Below are 25,674 nucleotides of genomic sequence, written 5' to 3' on the forward strand. Positions count from 1 at the left end.
AGAGAATCACAGAATGGATTCTTTTCGTCTTGCGAGGCACCACTGTATTATAGTCACTTCGCTGCATTAATGAAAAACAGATGCAGAAAAACTGGCCTATACATTAGATGCCATATTTTCAGACAGCAATAAATTTATTCCATCCTTCAATTTTATTACCTCCTCCAAAACATTTTTCTCAATTTTAAACATTTTGTTTTATTTTAAAGGGTTGTTTTAAGTCCTTTAATAGGATATTCCCCAAAACACAAAAATATTCAATCCTGCAAAACTATGCTAAAGAATTTTGTTGCCTTAGCTATTCCCCTCATTAATAATACACACAATGATAAACATACAGCTTCATTTTACTACCTAATGTGTTCCAACTTAATTTTACTAGCTAATGTGATTCTATGATGGTTGCTTTGCATATCGACAGTCCCAGTTCCTTGCAATTCAGTAGAGTAATTGCAAAAAAAGCGAGGTCTTCTTGTTAATTTGTGCCACAGTAAATATTTTTAATAGGAGTACATGCATTACAATGCAGCATTTGATACACTTCCATTCTGCTAATTTTCTTCTGGTAATGCAAACTTCAGTTTCAGCAGCCTGGAAAACAGGGAAATATCTTCAGAATAGGTAAACCTGGAATACAATCCTCCACACACTTACCTGGGAGTAAGCCCCATTGAGCTCAACGAGGCTTACTCTTTAGTAAGAGTAATGGATAGGATTGCACTGTTGGCATGGATATTTCTTGCCCCTCCTGACCCTTTTCTTTCATTTCTCACGTTGCGTTCACTTCTCTCTATACCAAAAACAGTAGGCTTGTGCTAATCTTGTCCTGCAGTAAGACACAAGCTCCTGTGTAGAACCAAATGGTGCAAACGACCCGGAAAGCCTGTACACTCCATCTTGGTAGTCAAGGGACTAGGTTTCTTGTGCTACTCTCTTATCAGAGAGGTGGATGAAAATTGGGAAGGTGTCTGTTAGCAAGGGGTGAGTTCATTGGGCTAGTGTTGCCAATTTACGTAGCTTGCTTTTTTAAAATTATCAGTATTGCTTAACATGTTAGCCCCTCGAGGACAAGTCATGACAAATGCTTGATGTTTCAGCATCTATCCTTGCATTGGCAGCAAGGCTCTGCAGGCTTTTTGTAGAATTGTAGAGTTGGAAGGGACCACAAGGGTCATCTTGTCCAACCCCCTGCAATGCAGGAATATTTTGCCCAAGGTGGGGCTTGAACTCATGATCCAGAGGTTAAGCCTGTCTTGTAAGTTTCCGCCTTCTTCTAATAAAGCACTAGTTTTGATCACTCGGGCATTTTTTACATCCTTCTTGGGAACCCCTGCACTAAGCCACTTACACAGGCCCTCCTTTTGGCCTGTGGATAATGATGATAATGATAGTGACAACAACAACGCTATTATTTATACCCCACCCATCTGACTGGGTTGTCTCAGTCACTCTAGATAGCTTCCAATGCATACAAAAACATTTTTAAAAAATCAGGACAATAGGCACTGTTAGCAGGTTTCCAAAGTAGGGATGCGTTGGGGAGTCATAGCAGCCAGATGGTGAATTCCTGGCTGGAGTTAGGAAGAGTGGGTGGGTGCCTGTGGCACAGGGGCGCCGACTTATAAAAAATATTGGGGGAGCCCGCGAAAGCTCATGAATAATAAATAAGCTCATGAATATGCAGATAAAGTGGCACCGCCTCCTCATGAGCGAATAGGGGAGAGCGTGCTGCGCCTATTAATCAGCTCCGAAGGAAATTGGGTGGAGCTTTTGCTCGGGAGGGAGGGCAGGAGGCATGCAGCCCGACCCTGTGCATTTTGGGCTGGGGGAGGGGCGGTGGTGGCGCTCTGCTGGAGGGGCGCCCGAGATTATTGGGGGGGTGGAGCCCCCCAAACGAATTTTTGAGGGGGCTCAGGCCCCCTCAGGCCCCATGGAGTCGGCGCCTATGCTTTGGCAGAGGTGCTTGGTGGGTTTGGGGCTTCCCAGGATTGGTCGGCTGTCTAAGTAGACCCAGCAGCTATAACTGCTGCCTATGAGCGGCTGAATTTAACCACTGAAGCCCTTCGGGAAAGATAAGCAGCCTCGGCAGTGGGCTGGCTGTTTCTGCCTGTGCTGAAAATGCAGGGAGATGACTTGAAGGCTTTGCAGGAGTGGATGAAGTCCATGGAGGAGGATGGGGCTCGGGAAAGAGATATGCAAGCTACCGTCTGTGAAGTTCTAAGGGATTTAGGCGGAAAGTTAGAGAAGCAGGAAAAGGAGCTGCTCGCACTGGCTTCTCGATGTGCACAGAGAAGGGGACACTGTTTGCATAGCCCTAGGGTGCAACTATTCCTGGTCAACCTGCTTGGTCATGATCAGGATGGGATGATAAAGCTGAGGACAGCACCTTGAATGAGGAAGGGGAAGTAGTGATGATGATGAGGGAATGAGGCTGGCTGCACTTCCTTTGATGCAGGCTAAAGTGAAATAGTGTAGGGTTGGTGCTGCCCCAGCCCTGCCAATCTAGGTGAATACTGTTCATGATGATAAATCTGGTGAGCTCATGGAGCTGGCTAAGTAATTTCATCAGTAGCCACGCAAAACACTGTTGTCCTGGCTGTCACATTTGTGGGATGAAGGAGAGGGCAGTTTGAGTCTCTTGCAGGGAGAGGCGGTGAGCAATGTGGCTGCACACCCAGCCCCAAGGCAGCAGCTGCATGGGTCTCAGAAGATGCAAGGCAATCACTGTTTGCTTGATTGGATTATAGCCATGTATCAAGATGCTTGGGGAGCAATAGCAGAGATGGAGGTAGAACACCCCCATGGCATACACAGGCAATGGCAAGTCCGCTCCACTTATGACTGGGACTTTAAACTCCTACTGGCGCTTATGGAAGAACTGGGTGGGCCTTGAAAACAGTGCAAGTTCTAGCAGGTGTGAAAGACCCCTGACTACCAAGAAGAAGTGAAACCGATCCTCCAAGCGCCACAGAAGTTGCCCTATCAGGCTGGGGAAAGGTTGCTTCAACTCATAGGCTGTAGTGGTTGCAGTGTCAGGGGAAGCAAAGGGTTTGGCTCAACTCAGCCCGCTGGTGGAAGCCCTCTGGCCAATTGCAAGCTGCTGAAATGCTCAGCTCAGCTGGGACAGCTACTTGTGTAGTACTGGTACAAGGAGACAATGTGCCTAGAATTGTGCCTAAATGATATTTGTCTGCTTGTCAAAGGTTGCACCTGGAGTGGATAGCAGCAGTCACAGCCATCATAATCTGAAGCGTCCCAGGGTTCCTTCTACTGTCTGTATCCACACTTGTGCCAAGATGTTTCTGCAGCTCCTGTAGATCAGGAGCTTGGCTGTCATCAACTCCCACAGTGGCAGTGGAAATCTCTACCTCGATTGGACCCATCGATCAGCAGAAAATACTGGCTCTTATAATTGCTGGATCTGCACACAGATGCCAATGCAAGGACATGGTGGTTTCCCCAACTTATTTCAAGCCATTGGATAAAAATGATTATTGTGTGGTGCAATGTTATTCGAATGCTATGCTAAGCAAGTGCACCCTGTCCTATCTATCAGTACCCCAGTGTGTACAAGAGTTGCTCTCTGATCTTACCTTCTCAGTCAATGCACTGAGACGAGAAGGGATAATGTATCCTGAAGGGATTAGGGTCATACTAAGCAGATGTGGGATGGGGTCATATGGTTAACTCCTTTATATGTCATCAGTCAAGCTGGAGGGATTTGTTGGGACCAACAAAATGCAACCTACAGTAGACCTGGTAAGAGGAAACCTATATGGAGCATGGGATCAACACCCTTGGGTTGTTTGCTGGAGCCAGGACCACTACGGACATGTTATGGCCTGGGACTAACTAGACCAGACCCCTAGGATTTACTGGGTGGGAACAAATGGTACCTATTGGGTATGTGGGAACTATGCCTGGCTGTGGTTGCCCCCAGGGTGGCATGGATGATGTTACCTGGGTCTGCCTTGGGTACCGTATCAGATGATGCCAGCCCTGTCTAGTGACAGGGCATTAAATTGGCGAACCTGGAAAGGAAGATGGACTTTGATCAGTTTTTAACCATGGTGATTATTTGATAGTATTGATTCCACCTGCTGGAATTATGTTCACCATGATGAAGGTCAGTGAGTTTGCCGAGATAATGCAGGCAGCTTGAAACACCACCGCACTGGGGTTGGCTGCCCTCAATGAGGAAGCCTCTGCCGTGAAAGCAGCTGTCTTGCGAAACAGGCTAGGTTTATATATGACTGCAGCTGCTCAAGGAGGGTGTTGTGCTTTTATAAAGCAGGGGTGCCGCATACATGTCCAGATAAACCTCGCTTCCTAAGTAAAAGGATGCATGCCTTGTATCAAGATAGCACTAGGACAGCCAACTTGGAACAAGAAACATGGAGGATTGTGATATAGGTTCCAAAGGCTTGGAGGATGGTGGCACTGCTTATTAATTATGACTGTCACAATTACAGTGATAGGATTGATTTTGTTTTGTTTTGTTTTTATATTGTTGTGGATTTTGCTTGCAGCCGAGTAACAAATGCACCACATGACTCCCCTCCTTTGAGACCCCAAGGGAACTACAGAAGAACACATGGGGCAGATTGTGTAGATCCAAATGGTGCAAATGTCCTGGAAGGCCTGTAAATGCCACCTTGGTAGTCAAGAGAACCCCGGCTTTGAAACTTTGAAGCCTTAGTTTTGGTTTAGTTAGTTTGGAGAGGGGAGGCTTCTCGTGCTGACTGCCTTATCTGAGAGATGGGTTAGGAAGGTGCCTCTAAGCAAGGGGTGTGTTAATTGGGCTATTATTGCCATCTTACTTAGCTTGTTTAACATATTAGCCCCCCACAGACAAGTCATAACGAATGTGTTTCCTGTTTGGGAGTGCAGCAGAGCTCTGGAGGCTGTCTTGTCAGCTTTCACCTTCTAGTAAAGCACTAGCATGGATCACTCTGATGTTTTTGACACCTGTTTTTGGAACCCCAGCACCAAACCGCTCACACTGGCCCTCCTTTTGGGCTTGTGGATCAATCAGGACAGTTCTTGTTGAATTGCCACCCTCTTCAGTTATAGCACAGAGTCAGACTTGTTCAAAGTCAGAAGTGCTCTATAAGGTGAAATCTATGAAATCTGGCTGGGCGCACACACCACTGAATTCAAAAGTTGACAACTTAACCTAAAAGCCTCAAGATGAAATCTGGCTGAGCTTTCTCTACTCCTGTATGCAAAATTCAATATAAGAGATATTCAGTTTTATGGAAGGTTTGGATGTGAGTGTGGGATGTGATGTTCCAAATTCGATTCAGTGTAGGCCATGGCAACATTCCCACCTTGAAAACTTCACCTTTTGTTGCAGATGTTCTGTTATGCATTTGTATTCACTAAACAGCATCTCATAAATCTACTTGGTACAAGTAGATGTGAAATATTGGCATGTATACATTACTGTAAGTGATAAAAGTATATGCCCACCTCCCTTGTGACTGATAAATCAGAGTGTGAAATCCAGCTGCTCCTCAGTTCAGTTATCAGTGCTCTTGGATGAGTGGATGAAAATCTGGAGACATGCGAATGACTAGTTCAAAATCACTGTAGCCTCGCCATTTCATGTTAGGGGTGTTTGGATCATACTTTTGGTAAACACAGACATTTTCATATATATATTTTGCTTACAAATTATTGCTTCTCAACTTTTATATATATATATATCAACAACATACACACAATTCCTTGGCATACCATCTTCATAGTCATAAGGCAATTTAGTGATAAGCATTTCTAATTTAATTTTGCCTTGTTTTAGTTTCAGAACTGTTAATAGCATTACTGTGCTGTATCAGAAACACATCTAGGAAGCTAATGGCGCTGTTTTGCGCAAACAGCATTTTCAAAAACAAATGTTCAAAGTCAAAATAAAAAAATTCCTTCCAGTAGCACCTTAAAGACCAACTAAGTTAGTTCTTGGTATGAGCTTTCGTGTGCATGCACACGAAAGCTCATACCAAGAACTAACTTAGTTGGTCTTTAAGGTGCTACTGGAAGGAATTTTTTTATTTTGACTATGGCAGACCAACACGGCTACCTATCTGTAAATGTTCAAAGCACACACTTCTGCCAGGTATCTGAGCATAGATGTTTTGTGATATGTACCTGAGTGAGACACACTCAGGAAAAGTGGTGTGGCTCCCTCAATTCATTTTGTTGCTGAGTAATTCCTTACTGCTCCATTTTAACGAATTCTAACCTTTGTGCCAAACATCAATAAGGATTCTGAAGAAAGTTCCTTAACAACAGTAATTAATCAAACTAGATTTAAGCTTGTTGGTGTCTTTGGTATTTTATCTCTCTTACATCGTAGATGTTGATTCATATTATGGATGCTTGTTCTGTATTATTTTATTAACATTATTGCTACATGTTTGTCATGGTCTTTTGGCCAAAACAATAAACTTATAAATTTGAACGACAGTAATTAGAGATAGACAAATCTGACAATTTCACTTTCTCACCCCCCCTTAAATGCAGTTTGCCATGTTTCTGCATCAGTTTGATTAAAAAAAGAAAAGTTCTCACAAAAATCCATCACCATTCTGATGCATATTTCTTCTAATACACACATTTTGCAAGCAATTTTACATATTATGAGCATTTCTGTTATCTGCACTAATATGTGCACTTTTTTATATACACTTGACCCTAATTTAACATTGAATGGGGGGCGGGTTTGCAGAACCAAAATCGCAAAATTAAAAGAAGTGCATATTTTGAAGGCTACTTGCATTTCGGTTGATGCATTGCTTCGAGAAGCATGGATTAGGTAGGTCCGTGTTGAAAAGTGACCTAAACTGAATTTCTCTCCCATCCTTAATAGTAACTGTGTATTCCTCAAACAGTTCCCAAATGGCGAGAAGTTCCAGGGGTGCAACACATGCTGAACTATTGAAAATTCCATATATCTCTCTCATATATTCAGCACAGGGGTCTTTCCAATGTCCCAGTGCACTCTTCAGAATTGTCATCAGGACCTCGTAAGTGCCAAGTAGCAAAAGTATGCCTGGGTTTTCACCAGAATAGAAGTTCTAAAGGCCTATTCTAGTACAGTCATGCCTTGGGTTACAGACGCTTTGGGTTGCGTGATTCCGGGTTGCGCACCGCGCTGAACCCAGAGGTACCGGAACGGGTTACTTCCTGGTTTCGGCGCTTGCACATGCACAGAAGCACTAAATTGTGCTCTGTGCATGCGCAGGAGTGCCGAATCATGACCCGCGCATGTGCAGACGCGGCGCTGCGGGTTGTGGATGCTGCGGGTTGCGAACATGCTTACTGCACGGATTACGTTCGCAACCCGAGCGTCCACTGTATTACATGAGCAGACTGGGAACCACTAAGGCACAGCCCCCCCCCCAAAAAAATACTGTAAGGGTAGAACAAGAAGTTTATGTGGGAAGAATCTGTAATATGCCTCACTCTAACACCATCTGCATTGCCAAAAGTCTCCAGTGAATTGCCAGACTGGGTCTAAACTTCAGTCTGGGCAACTGCAAATGTGACTTGCATGGCCAAGACTCCTCTAATACACCGTCGGGTCAGTAAAAACCCTCCCTTCTTATTGCAGTGAAACCGGGGCTTCAGAAAGAGTCCAATGCATGATGGATTTAACAGTTAAAATACTTTGGGCAGCACTGAATTCCTACAACATGGCAATGAAGACAATGGGGGCAGGGGACACCAACACATTTTCTAAACCCATCCTTCTTTTTCCTGATTGTAAGGATATGTGCTGTACATTTTTCTAAATGAAGTGAATATGCAATTAGCTATTTAAATCAGGACTTAATGTTATAGGTTTCCTTTGTCAATTATGGTGATTAACTGTTCAGAGTTCCTGATTTGTTTTTCTGTTTTGTGTTTTAGGGGAGTAACTTTCTTTTTAATTTTTTAAAGTGAACACAGCTTTTCCTCTCAGGCTAATGTCAGAATAAATTTACATCACTGGCTTCTTTGCAATTCTTTAGGGCTTTTTCATCACAACACTAAGCTTACACATTTCATAAAAACAGCTACAAGACAGCTGAATCTCCAAAGGTGCAATCTGCTTTATCCTTGCACTTTGCCTTCCTTTTGATGGTCTCTATTATTCTACATAATAAAGCCGAAAATCATCTCTGCATCCTTCACTCAAAGCATTGTTACTAATGCACTGAGCCTAAACTTGTAAAGCAGTGATTGAAAGTAAGGTTAGACTGGGAACAAATAGAGACATCCAGCTTACTCCGAAGGAGTCTGGGGGGCAGAATACCATGCAGTTGCATGTACCTAGTACACCGCGAAGTGAAAAGCAAATGGAGAGAAAAGGACTGCTTAGCTTTTGCCCTTTAGTCTATTACCCCCCCCAAACTCCAGCACACCACCAAGCAGCTTTTATCTCTGCAAAGTTCTAGATCTAGTGAGATAAAATGGGTCTAGATCTAGAATACTGGTGGGAATACACAGCTGAGAAATACAGAGTTTCACTGCATGCAGTTGCAGGATAACATGTAAAGGTAAAGGTAAAGGGACCCCTGACCATTAGGTCCAGTCATGACCGACTCTGGGGCTGCGGCGCTCATCTCGCTTTATTGGCCGAGGGAGACGGCGTACAGCTTCCGGGTCATGTGGCCAGCATGACTAAGCCGCTTCTGGTTAAACCAGAGCAGCGCACGGAAACGCTGTTTACCTTCCCGCTGGAGTGGTACCTATTTTTGTACTTGCACTTTGACGTGCTTTCAAACTGCTAGGTTGGCAGCAGCAGGGACCAAGCAACGGGAGCTCACCCCGTCGTGGGGATTCGAACCCCCAACCTTCTGATCAGCAAGTCCTAGGCTCTGTGGCTTAACCCACAGCGCCACCCGCGTCCCTTTTAGGATAACATGTAGTTTGCACCTAATGAAGTGAATCTCTTTAATGCTCCAGGCTGACACAGGTGCATATTCCTGTATTACAGGGGCTTGGACTAGATGATCAGCAGGGTCCCTTCCAATGCTACAATTCTATGATTACATTACTCTAGGCATGAAGCAAGAGGTGTCTACTAATACGCAGGGCAACCTATATCATTTGACACGGATTTAAGATCATCTTAAGTAAGACCATTTGGGTTCTTACCTATAAAGAGGATACCCCTACAGGTAAAAAGATGGCCTCAGTGGGACTTGAGCTCCACCTGGTGGTTGAAGGCAAATCTGTAGCTCCAAATAGAAGCTTCAAAAATCCTTATCTCCTCTGAAATTCTCAGTTTTCCATTATGACAGGCCAGAGAAGGAGATGCAGAACAGATAACAGGAACAGCCAACGAAAAACAAAGAAACAAAAAACACTCTCTGATGGATAACCAATAAAAAGTGGGGGGGAGGGACTCAGACAGACTGGACCATGCATAGTTCAAAAAACTCAAGACAGGAAGAAAAAACTATACAACAAGGTGAGGCCTGGAGGTCATATTGTTACATGCACAGAAATCCCCCTTTGTGAGGGAGGTAGGAATGTCAATTCCAGATGAAAACCCTGTTCGATGGTCTCCAGGACCCAAAGGTCTGACATGATGGCCTGACATCTGTACAAATAAAGGGGGAGAAGACCTCCTATAGGCTGGTTTCAGAATTGATGCTTGTATCTTCTGAAATAGTTGAATGAACAAATTCTAAGGAATGTTTCTTGTTGCTGGCTTCTGGTTCCCCTGAGAGCTTTATTCCAGGAGCAATAGGAGGAGCAAACTTCTCTCCCTCTTCTGTTGGGTCTGAGAAATCAAAGGGCCCAGTAGGATTGTTGGAGGATCTGGTGGGACTGGTAGGATCTGAAAGGAGCACTTGTCATCCTTCTTAGGGGCTTGAGGGCATGGCCTTATTTTCATCCTTTGATTCCAGAAGCACATCCTGGAGTGCAGCAGCTCTTAAGAGCATTACTCCCCCGCCATAGATTTCCATAGCTGAACTGGAGCAGAAGAGAACAACCACCTCCCAGTGGCACAACCAGAGAACTCTCCTTACCAAGTCACTTGTCACCAATAAGCAACCTGAAAACTGAATCACATCTGAAATAAATGCTGCCAGCTTTTAAAGCTTAAGAGAGCATTGAGCTTCAGGTTAGCTGCATCTATCAGGTCCTCCAGTCTCAAGAGAGAAGCTCTGGCAAAGATGGGGGCAGAAGACGTGGCCCATACCACCGACTCCCGCATGCACTCACTTGAGACCCAAATCCAGTTCCTGCTCTGTAGGGCCCTCAAATTGTGCATCCAAGTCCTTAGGATGAAGTATGTGATGGACTGATCCTGTCACCGAGTTGCTTTTTGATGCAAGGGAGGCTCTGGGAATTAGTGGAAATTACTATGTCTGCCTTTTTTTTCCTGCACAGAGACTGAAGTTGAAGCTAGCTAGCATCAAGAGAGCTGAGAGGCCCACAGATGCTGTTTGCAGGGAATGGAAGACTTCTTGAGAGCTTTCGCCACGTTGTGTGGCAGTAACTGAAAACAAATGGGGTTGGAGAAAATGGAATATGGAAATGAAGTGCCCAGACACAGATAAGGATCTTCAGGCTGAGGTAAAGACAGCTGGTCCTGCCATAGAGACAGAGAACGAACAAACAATATTGGGTCACAGAGACAAAATGAGAATGGAATTCAGGGCTAAGGAAAATGGCTGGCAGAAGGGAAGGGAAGGGAAGGAAAGGAGAAATACACTACTCTTCTTTTCTATTCTATTTTTCAGAAACAGAAGGAGGCAGCACAAAAAACAAACAAAAACAAACACACAAAAACAGAGAGAGGAAACAAAGAAAATAAAACTACAAGCCTGAACCAACAAATGAAATCTCAGAGAGGTAACAAGGAACCGCTTTATTGAAGGCAAAATTGAAAACTGAAGATACCACAGGAGAGAGTAACTTTTGAAGATTCTATTTCTTTTGCCTTCAAGAGCTTGGTAGAGTTCAAATCCCACTTGCGGTCATCTTTACACGCGCAGAAAAATATCTGACTTACGTTACCTCATTTCTGTCTCTGAAAAACATGTAGCACCCATACTCCCCCTGTTCATGTGGTAGATGTCAGGAAACACAAGCTGTGCATGTCCTATGCAATCTGCACAGGAGGAAGGAAGAGAAGCAACATGATGAAGCCAAAGCCTTTGCTCCAATTCCTTGTCTCCATTTTCCTTTCCCATCCCATATAATGCTTTAGGATTAGCTTAACCATGTAAGTAAGCATGTGTCTACATGCCAGATTCTGGATTTCTTTCATCACTTTGCCCCATTTTACTGTATTCAAGAAATGAGAATCCAGAGGAGGATAAGTACAGATGAAGCGGCGAGACTAGAGAGGGTGATGGGCTAGTTTCTCTGTGGTTCTCACTGAGTTCAATAGACAACGGTTGCAAGTTGCAATCCAAGTCAAAAATTGCCATATCTATGTTGGAGGGGTAGGGAGAGAGCTTCCCCTGAACTTCTCTGCTGCCTCCACCCATCATAATGATAGGCATTTTCTTCAGGACTCTACACAGCTGTAGCTGTGGGAATGTTCAGGGTGGCAGGAGAGGATATATTGTTTATTAATATCCTTCCTAACTTGCGCTAACAAGTTCCTTTACTTAGCAGAGTGCATTCCCCTTTACACTGCAGAAAGCAAGCTGAAAACTCGTGCAAGTTTCTTGAGACAATACACAATTCAATCTGGCTTGTCCAGATTGAAATGTGTTCTAATATTTTCCTGGTAAGACCCCTTGAATCCCTCCTAAAAGGATAAAGACACCACAGTCTTATTCATAAGCAATAAAACCAGCGTTTGCTCACGATCAGGCAGAGCACGGTGTGATCCCTGAAGGCAGGCTTAAGGCTTAAAGTTACGAACGTATAAAAACAGGTTTACCCCATAAGGGAGATGGCCTGAGGGAGTGCTTGGCTGGAAGTTCACAGGATGAAAAGAAGATGGAAAAGGGGAGAGAGTGGTAGCATGCCTGGGCTTTTTACCAGGTCTGGAAAGGTCACGCTCACCCACTAGCCACATGCAAGGATGGATGCTCCAGGCCAGGAGGAACAGGAAGTTTTGACTGGCTGGACCAAACATTCCCTTGCATGTCCACTCTAGGAAAACAAGGAATGTTGTACTTGACTGCTGTCAGTGGATTACATCCCACAATAGCAGTAATTCAAATAGGAGGAAACATGGCCTTGTTTATCATAGCTTCATTGGTAGCTTACCTGTGTTTCTGCTTCTATTTATGTATTAGGCTCACACTTCATTAAGGTGGTATACAGCAACAACCTGTGAGGTAGGTAGCTCAACTGGTAGAGCATGAGACTCCTTAATCTCAGCATCATGGGTTCCAGCACCATATTGGGTGAAAGATTCCTGCCTTGCAGGGGGTTGGATAAGATGACCCTAGTGACCCCTTCCCAACTCTACAATTCTTTGATTCCATGTTTGGCTGACAGATAGTGACTTGACTGAAACCAACATGGAAGCTTTGTGAGTAGGGGTTTCAATCTTGTGTTTCCACCACTAAATGCATATGAGGTAGCTCTGAACAATGGATAGTGAGAAAACCAAGGAAAGACAATGCCAAAATAATAATCTTGTGCTATAAAACAAAGAGGTTTTGTTTTTGTTTTGTTTTTAAAAAACTTCCTTTAAAAAATAAAAAGAAGCAAAAATTAAAACTGCCTAGGAAACCTAATTGTATCTCCTTTCCAAAGAAATGTTTATTTTCCCAACTATACTGAGAAGCTGAACACAGTATTTCTGTGTCATTGCACACCAAAAGCAATCCTGCTCAGAAGATCTCTCATTCATTTCCCTTTTAAAGTATGGGGTATGTTATTTCAGCTTTGTCCCTGCACAGAATTATCTGGAAGCTGGCTATTCAACATTGCCAACGTTTTTATTTTTAAAAAGTGGAAAGTAACTTTCACGTTTTAGAGTTAATGTCAGCCCTTGGCATTAGTAAACACTTTAACCACTTTTATATAGCTGACTACTGAGACCTACAGCTAATGACTGTGGCTGTCATTTTGAGGCACAGATTTTCATTTCCATAAGTGCTCTCTGGAGAACCATCATTTCTGTAAATGCTAACTAGGATTCTGTTATCCATTGCTGTGTGTCTTATGTTCTCATTTACACCCAAGCAAAGCAAGTGCAAAATGCTGCCAAGTGAATTCTCCACCCACCTCACTAGATATTTTTTTAAAACATGTGTTTCACACTTAACATGTGCCGCAACGGCAAATCAGGCCCACAGTGACCAATATCAATAAAATAATGCGTCTGCTAAAGTAAGATGTAACGCTTTGTGTCATATGGATAAAATTTTGCTATTCACTTGACTAACTGCTATCCTTAATCATTATGCATAAACCACATATGCTCTATAGCCAGTTGTCTTCTTGAAGTGTATGTTACTTCAGCAGGGATTTGAGAAGTGTAACAAGAGCCCTTCCAATAATGAGAAATGCCCTGGACAAATTCAAATGGCATATCGTTTAACACTTGTCAGGCGAAACGAGCAGCACTGGTGTAATGAAAAGGAGCTCAACATGATACTAATATCAATAATCTGTGTTCATGTTAGTGAAGAACCCGTTTTGACTGAAATCAAAACATGTGACAAGTTCAGCGACAACTGGTGACAAGAGTTGCATTAGACGTAACATTGGCTAAGTTGAGTCGTTTGTATTTTTTATTTAACAAAGGGAGCACTGTGATTAAGGGAGCCAATGCCCTGATCTCACCACCTTCTATCAAACAGCTGCTTCAGTAAAACTATGAATCTCAACAGTCTATTCTTATTTATTGCTGAGGTTTCTAATAAGGAAATTCATAACAACATGTCATCAGCGTAGTAGTTTTTAGGGGCTCTTGCGGTTGCTTACTACTGTATTATATTTGCATTGCACACTTCTCTATAGCAATTATGCATGGATCTGTGGTGTTTCTAACTTTGGTCTACAGACTAGAATGATTAATTACTTTTCGGTAGATGGTAGAAGTATGTATTTCCTGGTTGAAAAGCAAATGTCATCATGTAATGAAGCTTCCTAGTCAACAAATTAATGAGGCCATTTCTTGTTTTTTATTCTGATCCTGGTAAGCTACTTTGCATATCAACTACCCTTCCTTGGTAAAACTGTCACACTCTTCATCCCACCAAGAGAAGCATTCTGACTTCACATTAAAGCCCTTCAAAATAAGCTGCTAGTTACAACTCCAAATATTTTATTCTTGCCCATAATGGCCTCTTCTTGCGTTGATCAAGTACACTGCCTGCTGCCCATGGTTTTCACTAGCAGAACATTTGATTATTTCTTTGACACCGCAGGATATTAAGATCAGCTTCCATGTGATCCTTATGAGAAGAGCTCAAAGTCTCATGGACTCCAGGATGGCAACCTTCTCAAACTGCCAGATTGTAGATTACTTAAAAGGCATGTCCTAAGCTGCCTGCAGGGTCTTCAGTCTTCAGCCGTGCCTGACAGAAAATACTGCTGTAATTGGATTCTGTGAGTCTGACACTGGGTCAGGCTTGAGTTTTGCTCTCCAAGGTTGAAAGAGTAATTACTACTGGAAACAAATGTGTAAGTGCTAGTTTGATATCTTGGACCTTTACCTGGACTCACCCCGACGTGGTAAAAATGGTTGCTTAGTTTTTCCTGTACGGAAATGAATCGGTAACACACCATGTGTGTGTCACACATTTGTGTACCATGTGCTTCCTGAAAAGTCAAAATGTCATTACTAATCTTCTTTTGAGTGACTCTTTCAGAAACGGTATTTTTTTCCTCTTCCCCTCCCACAATCAATGAATTCACCTCTTCAGGCACATAAGCCTCATATGCCTGTAAACACCCTTTATAGCTAAGCTATGTTATCTTTGTTATTAGAATCAGACCGCTTGTGTTCTAGCCCCAATTTTAATATATGCATTTAGAGAATGGTGCCTCCAGATGGTTCATTCTTGGAAGCTGAGAGATCTCACTAAATGTTCCTCAGCAGCTTACCAATATATATTGCCAGTACACAGTACACAGTACACAATATATATTGCCAGTGATGGAAGTTACAGCCAGTCTATTATTGGAACGGGAAGCTGCCATGCTCAGTGACTGATTCTCATTTTCATAAAACTAGAAGCCTGAAGTCAACAACACTGGCTGATAAATTCCAGCACACCCGTTCTCTCCAACATCCCCACCAGATAGTCCATCTGCAGACTCATTCACTTTATACCACAGTGGCTACAACTGAAAATGAGGTTGGCCAATCAAAGTTCCTCAACTTCATGGAGCTTTGTTTGATATGGCATGGCAACTGGCCCTGAAGTCTGGAGTGCGTCTCTGATACTCAGATTTCATAGCCGTGCCTTGGACGTTCCTGGCCATCATCAAGATAATACAGTAATACAATTTAGCATACTAGTTCCTTGTGAAATTTCTGGGGTATATATTTTTAACAAAATAATTTCATGCCAAAATTTATTTCGCTTTGGGGAACTCACCATGTCTGTATCTGAAACTGGTCCAAAGCTGGTCACATATATGTTTGTGAAGACTTCAGTTGTACTGTCTGGCATAAGAAAATAAGAACAAGTGTGAGGATGTAGGTTTCTCCCTTTTTACAAGTATGCTCAGAAAGGTCCTATGGTGTATTTTCTTCAATAAATGCAACAATAAACAAGCATTTTATTATTATTATTATTATTATTATTATTATTAAATACAGACATGAGTAACTTAGTGGTCACTGTAGAAACCAACCCTAAAATTGGACCCAGTTAAAATTCTGGACTTCTTGTTGCAAGAAACTAACAGCCTTAAAATATCATATTTGCATAAATACATTGAAAAGCAAATCACTCCAAAGGCCTATAGATAGGTAGACTGCATTCATGTTGTTCTGTATCTCTTAACTCAGAATGTGAGGTATCTAGGGATAGCCTTCTTAAAATGTTGTAGAAATCACAATATTTTATATAATTATTTTGGGTTCTAGCTTTTGAGATTCAGAATATGTATTTACTATAAGCATATGCCTGGAACAGTAGGAGATGGAGCCTTACTTTTAAAGTAAAATTTAGGAAAATCAACAAGAGACCAAATATGGCAGAAAGGTAAAGTGAGCATGTTTCCTCCCTTTCAGGGTACAGTTGAAAAATTCCAGACTTTTTCTCACTCTCAGATGCTCCAGTTTAGATTAACATATTTCCCATTTTAACCAACACCAAAATAATTTTCAAATCTAGTTAGGGCACTGTTGTTGTTGTTGTTTTGTTGTTGTTGTTGTTATTAACTATTAGTTTAATTCAAGCAAGAAAACTTACAAGCTAATTTTCCTCATTAATGGCTATTTAAGCATCACACACTTTTTTGGATTTTGGACATAACATAAATGCATTAGGTCAAAGGCCTGTCCAGTCCGGCATCTTGTTCTCACTATGGCAAATAAGACGACTGTGGTTGTCCGCATGCAGGACTGCGTGTAAAAGCAGTTGTGATTCCCAGATGCTGGCATTCAGAGACACATTGACTCCAACAGTGGAGATAGAAGAGATCCATCACGTACACTTTGCATCATACTGCAATACACTTACTCTATCTAAACCACAGCTTTTTACATGTTTACAGACTGAGCTCCCCCCCCCCTCCTCTTCCTCCAGATATTCATGTACTCCTTTGCACACTTAGCTCCTTCAAAAATGAACTGTTCTATTTCCTTCTATTGAGGGGGAAGCTCTGTTTATGCATCCATAGGCAGCTGGTGAGGTTCTGCCGAAGAAGCAGAATTCATGCCTACACAGATCCACTAATCAAGATGCGAATGTTGGCTTTTAAAATACCTGTTTATGCTTCCTCAAATATTTGAAACAAAGGTAGAAATAAAATGGGAATCCTACATTTAATTAAAATGTAATGTAAGATAAATATTTATGTTAGTGAGAAGGTAAGATTTCAACTACAGAAAGAGATGTAGCTATGAGGTAGATACACAGAGAAAAGCAACTCATCATTTTACATGTAGCTTGGTGAAACTGATGATAAGACTTAGCTAGCACTGACAAGTCACATTGACCATTCTAGTTGGGATTCTTGGTTCCATTCATTTTTTGAGCTTTTACTTTTTCTTTATCCTCCCTTTTTTCTGCCTTTGTTGTTTATTTTCACTCAGCATACCCTCCAACACTTCTCCGATGAAAATAGGGATGTTCTATTCAATAATTGCAATAACAATAACAATAATACAACAATAATAACAACAATAATTTTACTATTTATACCCCACCCATCTGCTTGTGTGTTGCCCCAGCCACTCTGGGCGGCTTCCAACATATATGAAAACATAATAAAACATTAAACATTAAAAAAAAATCCCTATACAGGGCTGCCTTCAGATGGCTTGTGGGGAGGACAACTCCATCCTCACAAACATTTCTCCTACCATATCCCCCAATACTTGTCTGTTTAAAATAGGGATGTCTTAAGGAAAAGCGGGACATTCTGGGATCAATTGCCTTTATCTAAACCTTTTTCAGTTTGGAGTCATTCTTTTGAGTTGAAGCAATCTAAACTGCACACAAGAATGAAGTTTTCTGTAGTGAAAGGAGAATCCCAGTCCCTAAGTTTAGGAAGCAGCTAATCTAAATGGTAAGATAAAATGACGTTATACCTAGGCAACAACTATAGAGCAATTCCCTTCTCCTCTACCTGCCCATGGAAGGGGACAAAAATATCCTTGTTGGAAACAGGCATGCATAGATGTTTCTTTAAAGCATGCCACAGTTTTCTTATCTTTGTACACAAATAACTGATTAATTCCTTTCCCAAAGATGCCAATATATTTGCACTTATCATATGGGAGCCATAAATATATACTGGAAATGAAGAGTATTTGTATCATCTATGATAGTTCATTAGCACAGAGAAAACGTTCTACACTAGCAGCTATACAAAGTGTTAGGAAATGTATGAAAATGGCAATAAAGGGCGGGAGGGAAGAATGGAGCACAAGAGACTGTGAAATCTGTCTTCTCCTGTAGGCACAGTTCACAGTACTGCTTAACAACTGGATAGGGACACGGGAGGCGTTGTGGTCTAAGCCACTAGCCTCTTGGGCTTGCCGATCAGAAGGTGGTGGTTCGAATCCCCACAACGGAGTGAGCTCCCGTTGCTCTGTCCCAGCTCCTGCCAACCTAGCAGTTTGAAAGCACGCCAGTGCAAGTAGATAAATAGGTACTGCTTTGGTGGGAAGGTAAATGGCATTTCTGTGTGCTCTGGGTTCCGTCAAATTTATGTTGTGCCAGAAGCAGTTTATGACCCACATGACCCAGAAAGCTGTCTGTGAACAAATGCCAGCTCCCTCAGCCTGAAAGCGAGATGAGCGCCGCAACCCCATAGTCGCCTTTGACTGGACTTAACTGTCCAGGGGTCCTTTACCTTTACCTTTACCTAACAACTGGATGCAAGAGAAAGGAAGTAAAGCAAGCAGATTTAATTTTATCGCCGTCATACTAGAACAATAATATTAAGCAAAACCATAAAAGAGAATGGAATAATTCAACATTTACTCCACTGTAAAATGAAATCTGAACATGAACCAGTAAAGAAAATTCACAGTAGGAAGTTCTGTCTTTCCATGTGTTTTATGAGCCAGTAAAAACAGATAAAATGCATCCAACCACATCTCCCAAAATAAGACACTAATTATACATTATAAATAAGCCCTCTAGAACAATGATGAGGAGCCAAATGAGGATCAATTAGTCTTTAGGTCTGATTTGACTTGGAGCAATAAGGTTCCCTGTTCTTCAATTGTAACTGAGCCTCTACCTTAGCCACAGGTTCTAGATACCTTAGATACATAAATGCTCCACATAAAGAAATCAACAAATTCAAAAATAACACAGATATGATGTAAAAATAATAATACTGCCTATACTTTTGAAGTCCATGGTGGTGGGGGAAAAGGCTAGATCATTTAGGGACAGTCTATCTAGCCCAGGTTTCCTCAACCTCGGACCTCCAGATATTTTTGGCCTACAACTCCCATGATCCCTAGCTAGCAGGACTAGTGGTCAGGGATTATGGGAATTGTAGTCTCAAAAACATCTGGAGGGCTGAGGTTGAAGAAGCCTAGGCTAGATAGTCTGTCCCTCAATGATTACTGAATAGCAATGGATTCATGATTGTCTCTCTTTTTAAAGCAGAGATGGGGAACCTGTGGCCTTTCAGATGTTGTTGACCACAATTCTCATAATCTCTGGCCATTGGTCATGCTGGCTGGTGAGACTGATGGAAGCTGGAATCCAACAGGGTTCTCATCCCTGACTTTAAAGAATTGGGGGGAATTGGATTCAAAGGATACCCATCCCATGGGTTGTATATACCAGAAGACCAAGTCTTTAAAATACAAGGAACATGCTTGTTTGTTTGTTTGTTTGTTTGTTTGTTTGTTTGTGAAGCCTTCCATTTATATACCCGGCATACAATTAAAATGATGATGATGATGATTTAACCTCTGGTGCACAGAGCTGTCCAGGTTGCCACTGAAGCCTTCCCTTCCCTTGCAGAGGCAGGTCACTCAAAACAGAATATCCCCAAACATTTTCCAAGCAATAATAAAAAGCTGTTCTCAAGAAATCTACATTAACTCCCAATATGTTCCTTTGTACACTTCTCTCTCTTTGTTCATGCACTTTTTCCTATGAGGCTAACACTGTTCAGAGGGAGGGAGGGAGGGGAATGTTGCTGGTCCATAGAAAAATGCCAAAAATCTACAATAGGACAATACCTTTATTAGCACCTTACAAAAAGTCCCAACATAGTCAACTAGCTTTTGCGTTTTCCAAAACTGTTCATTTTCCTACATGTTAGTCTAACAAGAAGGATGAATAAAAAGATGGCATGATGTGAAAGCCACAACTCTGCAAACTGGAACAGTCTTAAAATGGATTCCAGCAGTTGTTGTGCAGACCTAATTAGATTAGCCTCTGCTGGGTGATGAACAGATTTACAGGTTGCACGAAGGGCTACTAGAACAAACAAACACAAAAGGCTGATTCTGCCATTTTAAAGATCTGCCTATAGCACTAATCAGAACACAGAGATCCCTTGAGAGGCAGAGAACAAAGGTAAGTAAAGATTAACATAGTATTCATTATGTTAGCAAAGCTAGAGATTAATTTCAGGTGTTCACTAGGTAAAAAGTCAATAGAAACTAAATTGGGTTGCCTAGGAAACAGCATCTCCTTCTTTCTTGCTACCTGATACGGATCGCAAAGCCAGTATAGAAACATCACAACATTGCCATACAGCCACTCAGATCTAGTGATCGACAGGCTTATTTATTATATTTATTTGGGCTATTTATATATCATTTTCAAGCAAAATTATTTTTAAAGTAGGGAATAATTAAAAATAACAACAAATGGGGGAAAAATACAATACAAGAACATAATAAAACCATAACCTAGCATTAAAACTTATCATTCAAACTCTGACCATAAATGAAGATATTATGTGCCTGTTTAAAAAGGGGGCACTCCCACACATGCCACACAGTATTGAGAAGATGGGGTTTCAAAGCTTAGAGGCCACCACCAAAAAGGCTGTGGCCACCAACTTATGGCAATTGTCCAGTTAACCTATAATGCTAAGCCAAACTGTGAATGTGTGAGCATGAGAGTACTCACAATAATAATTGTGGCACTTTGCTTCTTTCCCAGTTGTTCTGTTACCATGCTACAAAGAGCTAAGCCATGGTGTGGTTTAGCATTACTTCTGAACTTGGGGTCATAGTTTGTCTCACTCCACACAAACCACAAAGATCATTCTTGGCTAAGCACACATAGTAACCAAATAACCAATCAGATTTAGCTACATAATGAAGCCAATTCAGAGTAAGAGAACAAATCACAAAACTGGAACACAGGCAAAAAGGGAGGGGAGGAAGGAGAGGGAAGGAATTCCAGGTGTTTGAAATGATATTTATGTCAGGCCCAAAGCGTTTCAAAGCAAAGCTGTCCTTGGGGAACATTTTTAGCAGCAATTCTTACCAAATGCACATGGGCTCTGGAATGAATCTTATTTCAAACATCTATTCTTCCTTGGTTTTAGTTTATGTTACCAATTCAGAGTAAGGGCAGGAACCATTGCCCGTGTTATGAATTGGCTCTGTGGGTTAAACCACAGAGCCTAGGACTTGCTAATCGGAAGGTCGGCGGTTCGAATCCCAGCGACGGGGCGAGCTCCCATTGCTCAGTCCCTGCTCCTGCCAACCTAGCAGTTTGAAAGCACCTCAAAGTGCAAGTAGATAAACAGGTACCGCTCAGGTGGGAAGGTAAACGGCATTTCCGTGTGCTGCTCTGGTTCGCCAGAAGGGGCTTAGTCATGACCCAGAAGCTGTACGCCGGCTCCCTCGGCCAATAAAGCGAGATGAGTGCCGCAACCCGAGAGTCGGTCATGACTGGACCTAATGGTCAGGGGTCCCTTTACCCTTTACCTTATTCTTCCTTGGTTTTTGTTTTTGTTACCAATTCAGAGTAAGGGCAGGAACCATTGCCCATGTTATGAATTGGCATTATATTAGAGGCAGCATTGTGGTTGCTGCATTGTGAAGACTTCCGCCTCTGTTCATAGCCTTTTTTCTGTCCTCATGAAAAATCATCAAAAAGTGACAAATGTTTCACACGGAGTGACAATGTTTGTCAATTTCCTTTCAGCCACTTCAGAGTTCAACCCAGAAGCAAAAATGGAACCCACCCCCCTTTCTACAATGTCCCTGGAGCTCTTGAAGAAGAACAAATGTACAATTTTCAGCTTGTAGTACAAAGGGAGGAACTGGTGCTAAATTCACAGCTTGGTTTTAATTAGGGTTGAATAGGTGGAGTGAAGGGAAGAACACAGAGGGAAGGGGGAGAGTTGCCAGTTTTCTTTTTCATACCGCAGCTTCAAAATAATGCTTGGTGATCAAACTTTCTCCCTTTGCCTCTTGGCTCCCAGGCAAAGCCAAGCAGAGCATGAAGAAGCAAGGCGGGGAGAACAGCTTTTTCGGACTGCTGCGGATTACCACTCCACTGCTCACCTTTTGGAATTGCAGGGAAGTAGTGTTATATTATAGAAACAAACGCACTGTTTCACTTCTTATCTAAGTAATATCAGTTGGGTGGTGGGGTTTTTTTTTGGGGGGGGGTGTTGTTCCAGGAAGCATACGTGGTTCTCCCCATCTTCATTTTACCCTCAAAAAACCTCTTGTGTGATAGGTTAGGCCAGGAGATAATTGTTAGGATATAGTTCAATTCCACCTTAAAAGGGAACAGGCAGGACTGTTGTGTATCACCTGCCTGTTTACATTCCAGCAGTCTGCTGGGAATGTCCATCTGTATATTGAAGAAGAAGAGTTTGGATTTGATATCCTGCTTTATCACTACCCAAAGGCGTCTCAAAGCGGCTAACATTCTCCTTTCCCTTCCTCCCCCACAACAAACACTCTGTGAGGTGAGTGAGGCTGAGAGACTTCAGAGAAATATGACTAGCCCAAGGTCACCCAGCAGCTGCATGTGGAGGAGCGCAGAAGCGAACCTGGTTCACCAGATTATGAGACTACCGCTCTTAACCACTACACCACAGCTTTTAGCTGTTTAGCTGGACACGAAGGGAAGCAGACATGTTTTTTCCGTTGTTCCTATGCTGCATAAAATGTTGTAGAGAATGCTTACACACGGCTCTGTCCACCACTTCCGTTGTGAGAAGATTTATTCACTCTGTTGGTAGAGCGTGCACAGCTGCTAAATGTATCTGAGGCTCATGTCACTGATTGATGCTGTTCCAAGGGAGACCAGTGATCGCCCGGCTGCCGGCCGGTGGCTGGAGCCAGCTGGGGGCCTGCCTGATGCCCCCGTCTCCCTGGCAGTATCCCAACAATAATGACTGGCCCAAGGGCACCCTGTGGGCTTCATGTGGGGAACTGAACCCAGGTCTTCCAGGTCCAACACTCTGACTACTATCACACACTTGCCATGGCAAGCAGCACAACTAGAAACATGAAGTGCTGGTGGGAGCAGTGCTGGATTTACGTATAAGCTAAACAAGCTATAACTTAGGGCCTCACTCTCTTGGGTGCCCCCCAAAAAGTTTAAAGGGAAAAAACCTGGATGTACATTTCCAAAATATAAGATAAAAAACAAATAAAACAAAACCTACATACAGCAACAGTATTTTGTGTTTTGTAGGCTACTACAGTGGTACCTCGGGTTACATACACTTCAGGTTACATACGCTTCAGGTTACACACTCCGCTAACCCAGAAATAGTGCTTCAGGTTAAGAACTTTGCTTCAGGATAAGAACAGAAATCGGGCTTTGGCGGCGCAGCAGCAGCAGGAGGCCCCATTAGCTAAAGTGGTGTTTCAGGTTAAGAACAGTTTCAGGTTAAGTACAGACCTCCAGAACGAATTAAGTACTTAACCCGAGGTACCACTGTACTTGTTATGGGCAAATGGCTTTAGATACCAATGAGGTCCATAAATTACCCCATATAGCATATATTCAACACAAAAAAAAACAGTGACAATTTGTTGTTGACAAAGGACAGCTGGACATAGAAAGGGCCCCATTACCTTCAGTAGCTTAGGGCCTCATCAAACCTAAACCCCACCCTGGGTGGGAGCAAGGAGAGTCTGCAGGGAAAGGCAACAGCAACACATGTCAGAGGGAGTCAGGGTGGGCATGTGCCCTACTTTATAGAAGACACTCCTCTCTTTAAAGGACTGTCCAGTTTAAAGGTAAAGAACCATCAGAAAGGAGATCAGGGGCTTTGAAATTGCCCATCCATAGTTAGTGCTTGGACAGCAGGCATACAAGTCTTCTCCCACTATGGTGAGTTCGTATTTATTAACCAATTTGAGTTTTTTCACAATCAAGTGGTATATAAATTTTATGAAATAAATTTGTTGTTTTTTATTCAATTTATATACTATCCTTCATCCAAAGTTCACAATATCTGTAGTCATTGTTTCTTTTTTTAAAAAAGCACATGTAATTTTTTATGCCAATCTGCACCTGCTTTGGGGGTGAAGAAGAAGAAGAGTTTGGATTTGATATCCCGCTTTATCACTACCCGAAGGAGTCTCAAAGCGGCTAACATTCTCCTTTTCCCTTCCTCCCCCACAACAAACACCCACAACAAACACCCAGCAGCTACATGTGGGGGAGCGGGGGAGCGAACCCGGTTCACCAGATTACAAGTCCACCACTCTTAACCACAACACCACACTGGGTGATGTGGCTCAAATGGCTACCCCAAAGGGAGTTCTTGAAGGAACATAGGGAGCTGCCTCAATAGCTCAGTGAGTAGAACATGAAACTCTTAATCTCAGGGTTGTGGGTTCAATGCCCACAATGGGAAAAATATTCCTACCTTGCAGGGGGTTGGACTAGATGACCCTCGTGGTCCCTTCCCAATTTTACAATTTTATGATTCTATGATTCTAAACGAAGTCAGACCAACTGCCCATCTAGCTGTGTATGTCTTTCCAGCATGGTGCTGGCTCTGCAAGAAGGTTTCAGGCAAGTTTTCCTTTCAGCCTTAACCACGGTTGCCAGGAATTGGACCTGAGACCTTCTGCATACAAAGCATGTGGTCTGCCTCTGGGCAATGCCTCTTCCTGATGTGCTACCCCATTCTGTTTGTTCAGCATACAAGTCAAAGGAGTTTGGCAGCTTTCATATTGATCTGCAGGTTCATCGGTCAGTGGTGCTGCAGGAGAAAGAGAGCAGCCCTATCGCATTAACACTCATGGTATTAACACTTATTTCCACCTTCTGCCTGCACAGCAGCCTCCAACAGGACAGGGAAGTGATGGTGAAGTAAGAGTGAGCCATCAGGCTTCATGGATTGGAAGCTTAGTAATAATAATAATAATAATAATTTATTATTTATACCCCGCCCATCTGGCTGGGTTTCCCCAGCCACTCTAGTATCCATGAAGCAGTCTTGATTCTGCGACTCACCACCTGCTGTGTAGCACTGTGTGTGCTGTTCATGGTTTTAAACAAAAGAAATATAAAATGGAACATCTGGAAAACTATCTGAGTAGTGATGTAGTCGTAGAAGACTCAAGGAAGACATCACTGCTGGGAGACTATTTTAAAAATAATAAATAATTCAATATCTGCCTCCTGCATCAACCAGCTACCTCAGACGGCAAGTTCATGCATTCTTTACTTGATGACCTGGCTATCAAATGATGACATGCATGTATCTGTAGAATGGCATTCCTGTCAAGGTATGGCAGGTGCCCGTTATCTTCACTTTCTGTAAACAGCTGAAGACCTCTTCTTTTTTGTTCCATCAGCCTTTCCTAGCTAGGTAAATGGGACTTTGCCACAAGTGTGAACTTGTTAGGGACTTAATCTTGCTTTCAAGGTATTTGTTGCTTTTGTGTGTTGAACTGTTTTTAATTACCTTATTTTTTGCTCTATAAGATGCACCAGACCACAAGACGCACCTAGTTTTTGGAGGAGGAAAACAAGAAAAAAAATATTCTGAATCTCAGAAGCCAGAACAGCAAGAGGGATCGCTGCGCAGTGAAAGCAGCAATCCCTCTTGCTGTTCTGGCTTCTGGGATAGCTGCGCAGCCTGCATTTGCTCCATAAGATG

At 42.5% G+C, this 25,674-nt stretch overlaps 1 protein-coding gene and 1 long non-coding RNA gene across 5 annotated transcripts in view; both read right to left on the reverse strand.

Moving 5' to 3' along the window:
* Positions 1-25,674, reverse strand: part of GABRA2 (gamma-aminobutyric acid type A receptor subunit alpha2) — a 74,758-nt gene that overhangs the window by 28,315 nt on the left and 20,769 nt on the right. For all 4 annotated transcript variants that reach the window (XM_082238252.1, XM_082238253.1, XM_082238254.1 and 1 more), the window contains one exon: positions 15,522-15,589. In XM_082238252.1, the coding sequence (XP_082094378.1) occupies positions 15,522-15,589 (68 nt within the window). The remainder of the gene's footprint in view (positions 1-15,521; positions 15,590-25,674) is intronic.
* LOC309540960 lies at positions 254-9,365 on the reverse strand. Its single transcript, XR_014223579.1, has 3 exons — positions 9,145-9,365; positions 3,961-4,031; positions 254-591 (listed from the first exon to the last, which is right to left on the reverse strand). It is a non-coding gene; the product is annotated as an uncharacterized lncRNA (long non-coding RNA).

The sequence above is a fragment of the Podarcis vaucheri genome, assembly GCF_965113315.1.
Source record: "Podarcis vaucheri genome assembly, chromosome: 9".
Classification (NCBI taxonomy): Eukaryota; Metazoa; Chordata; class Lepidosauria; order Squamata; family Lacertidae; genus Podarcis; species Podarcis vaucheri.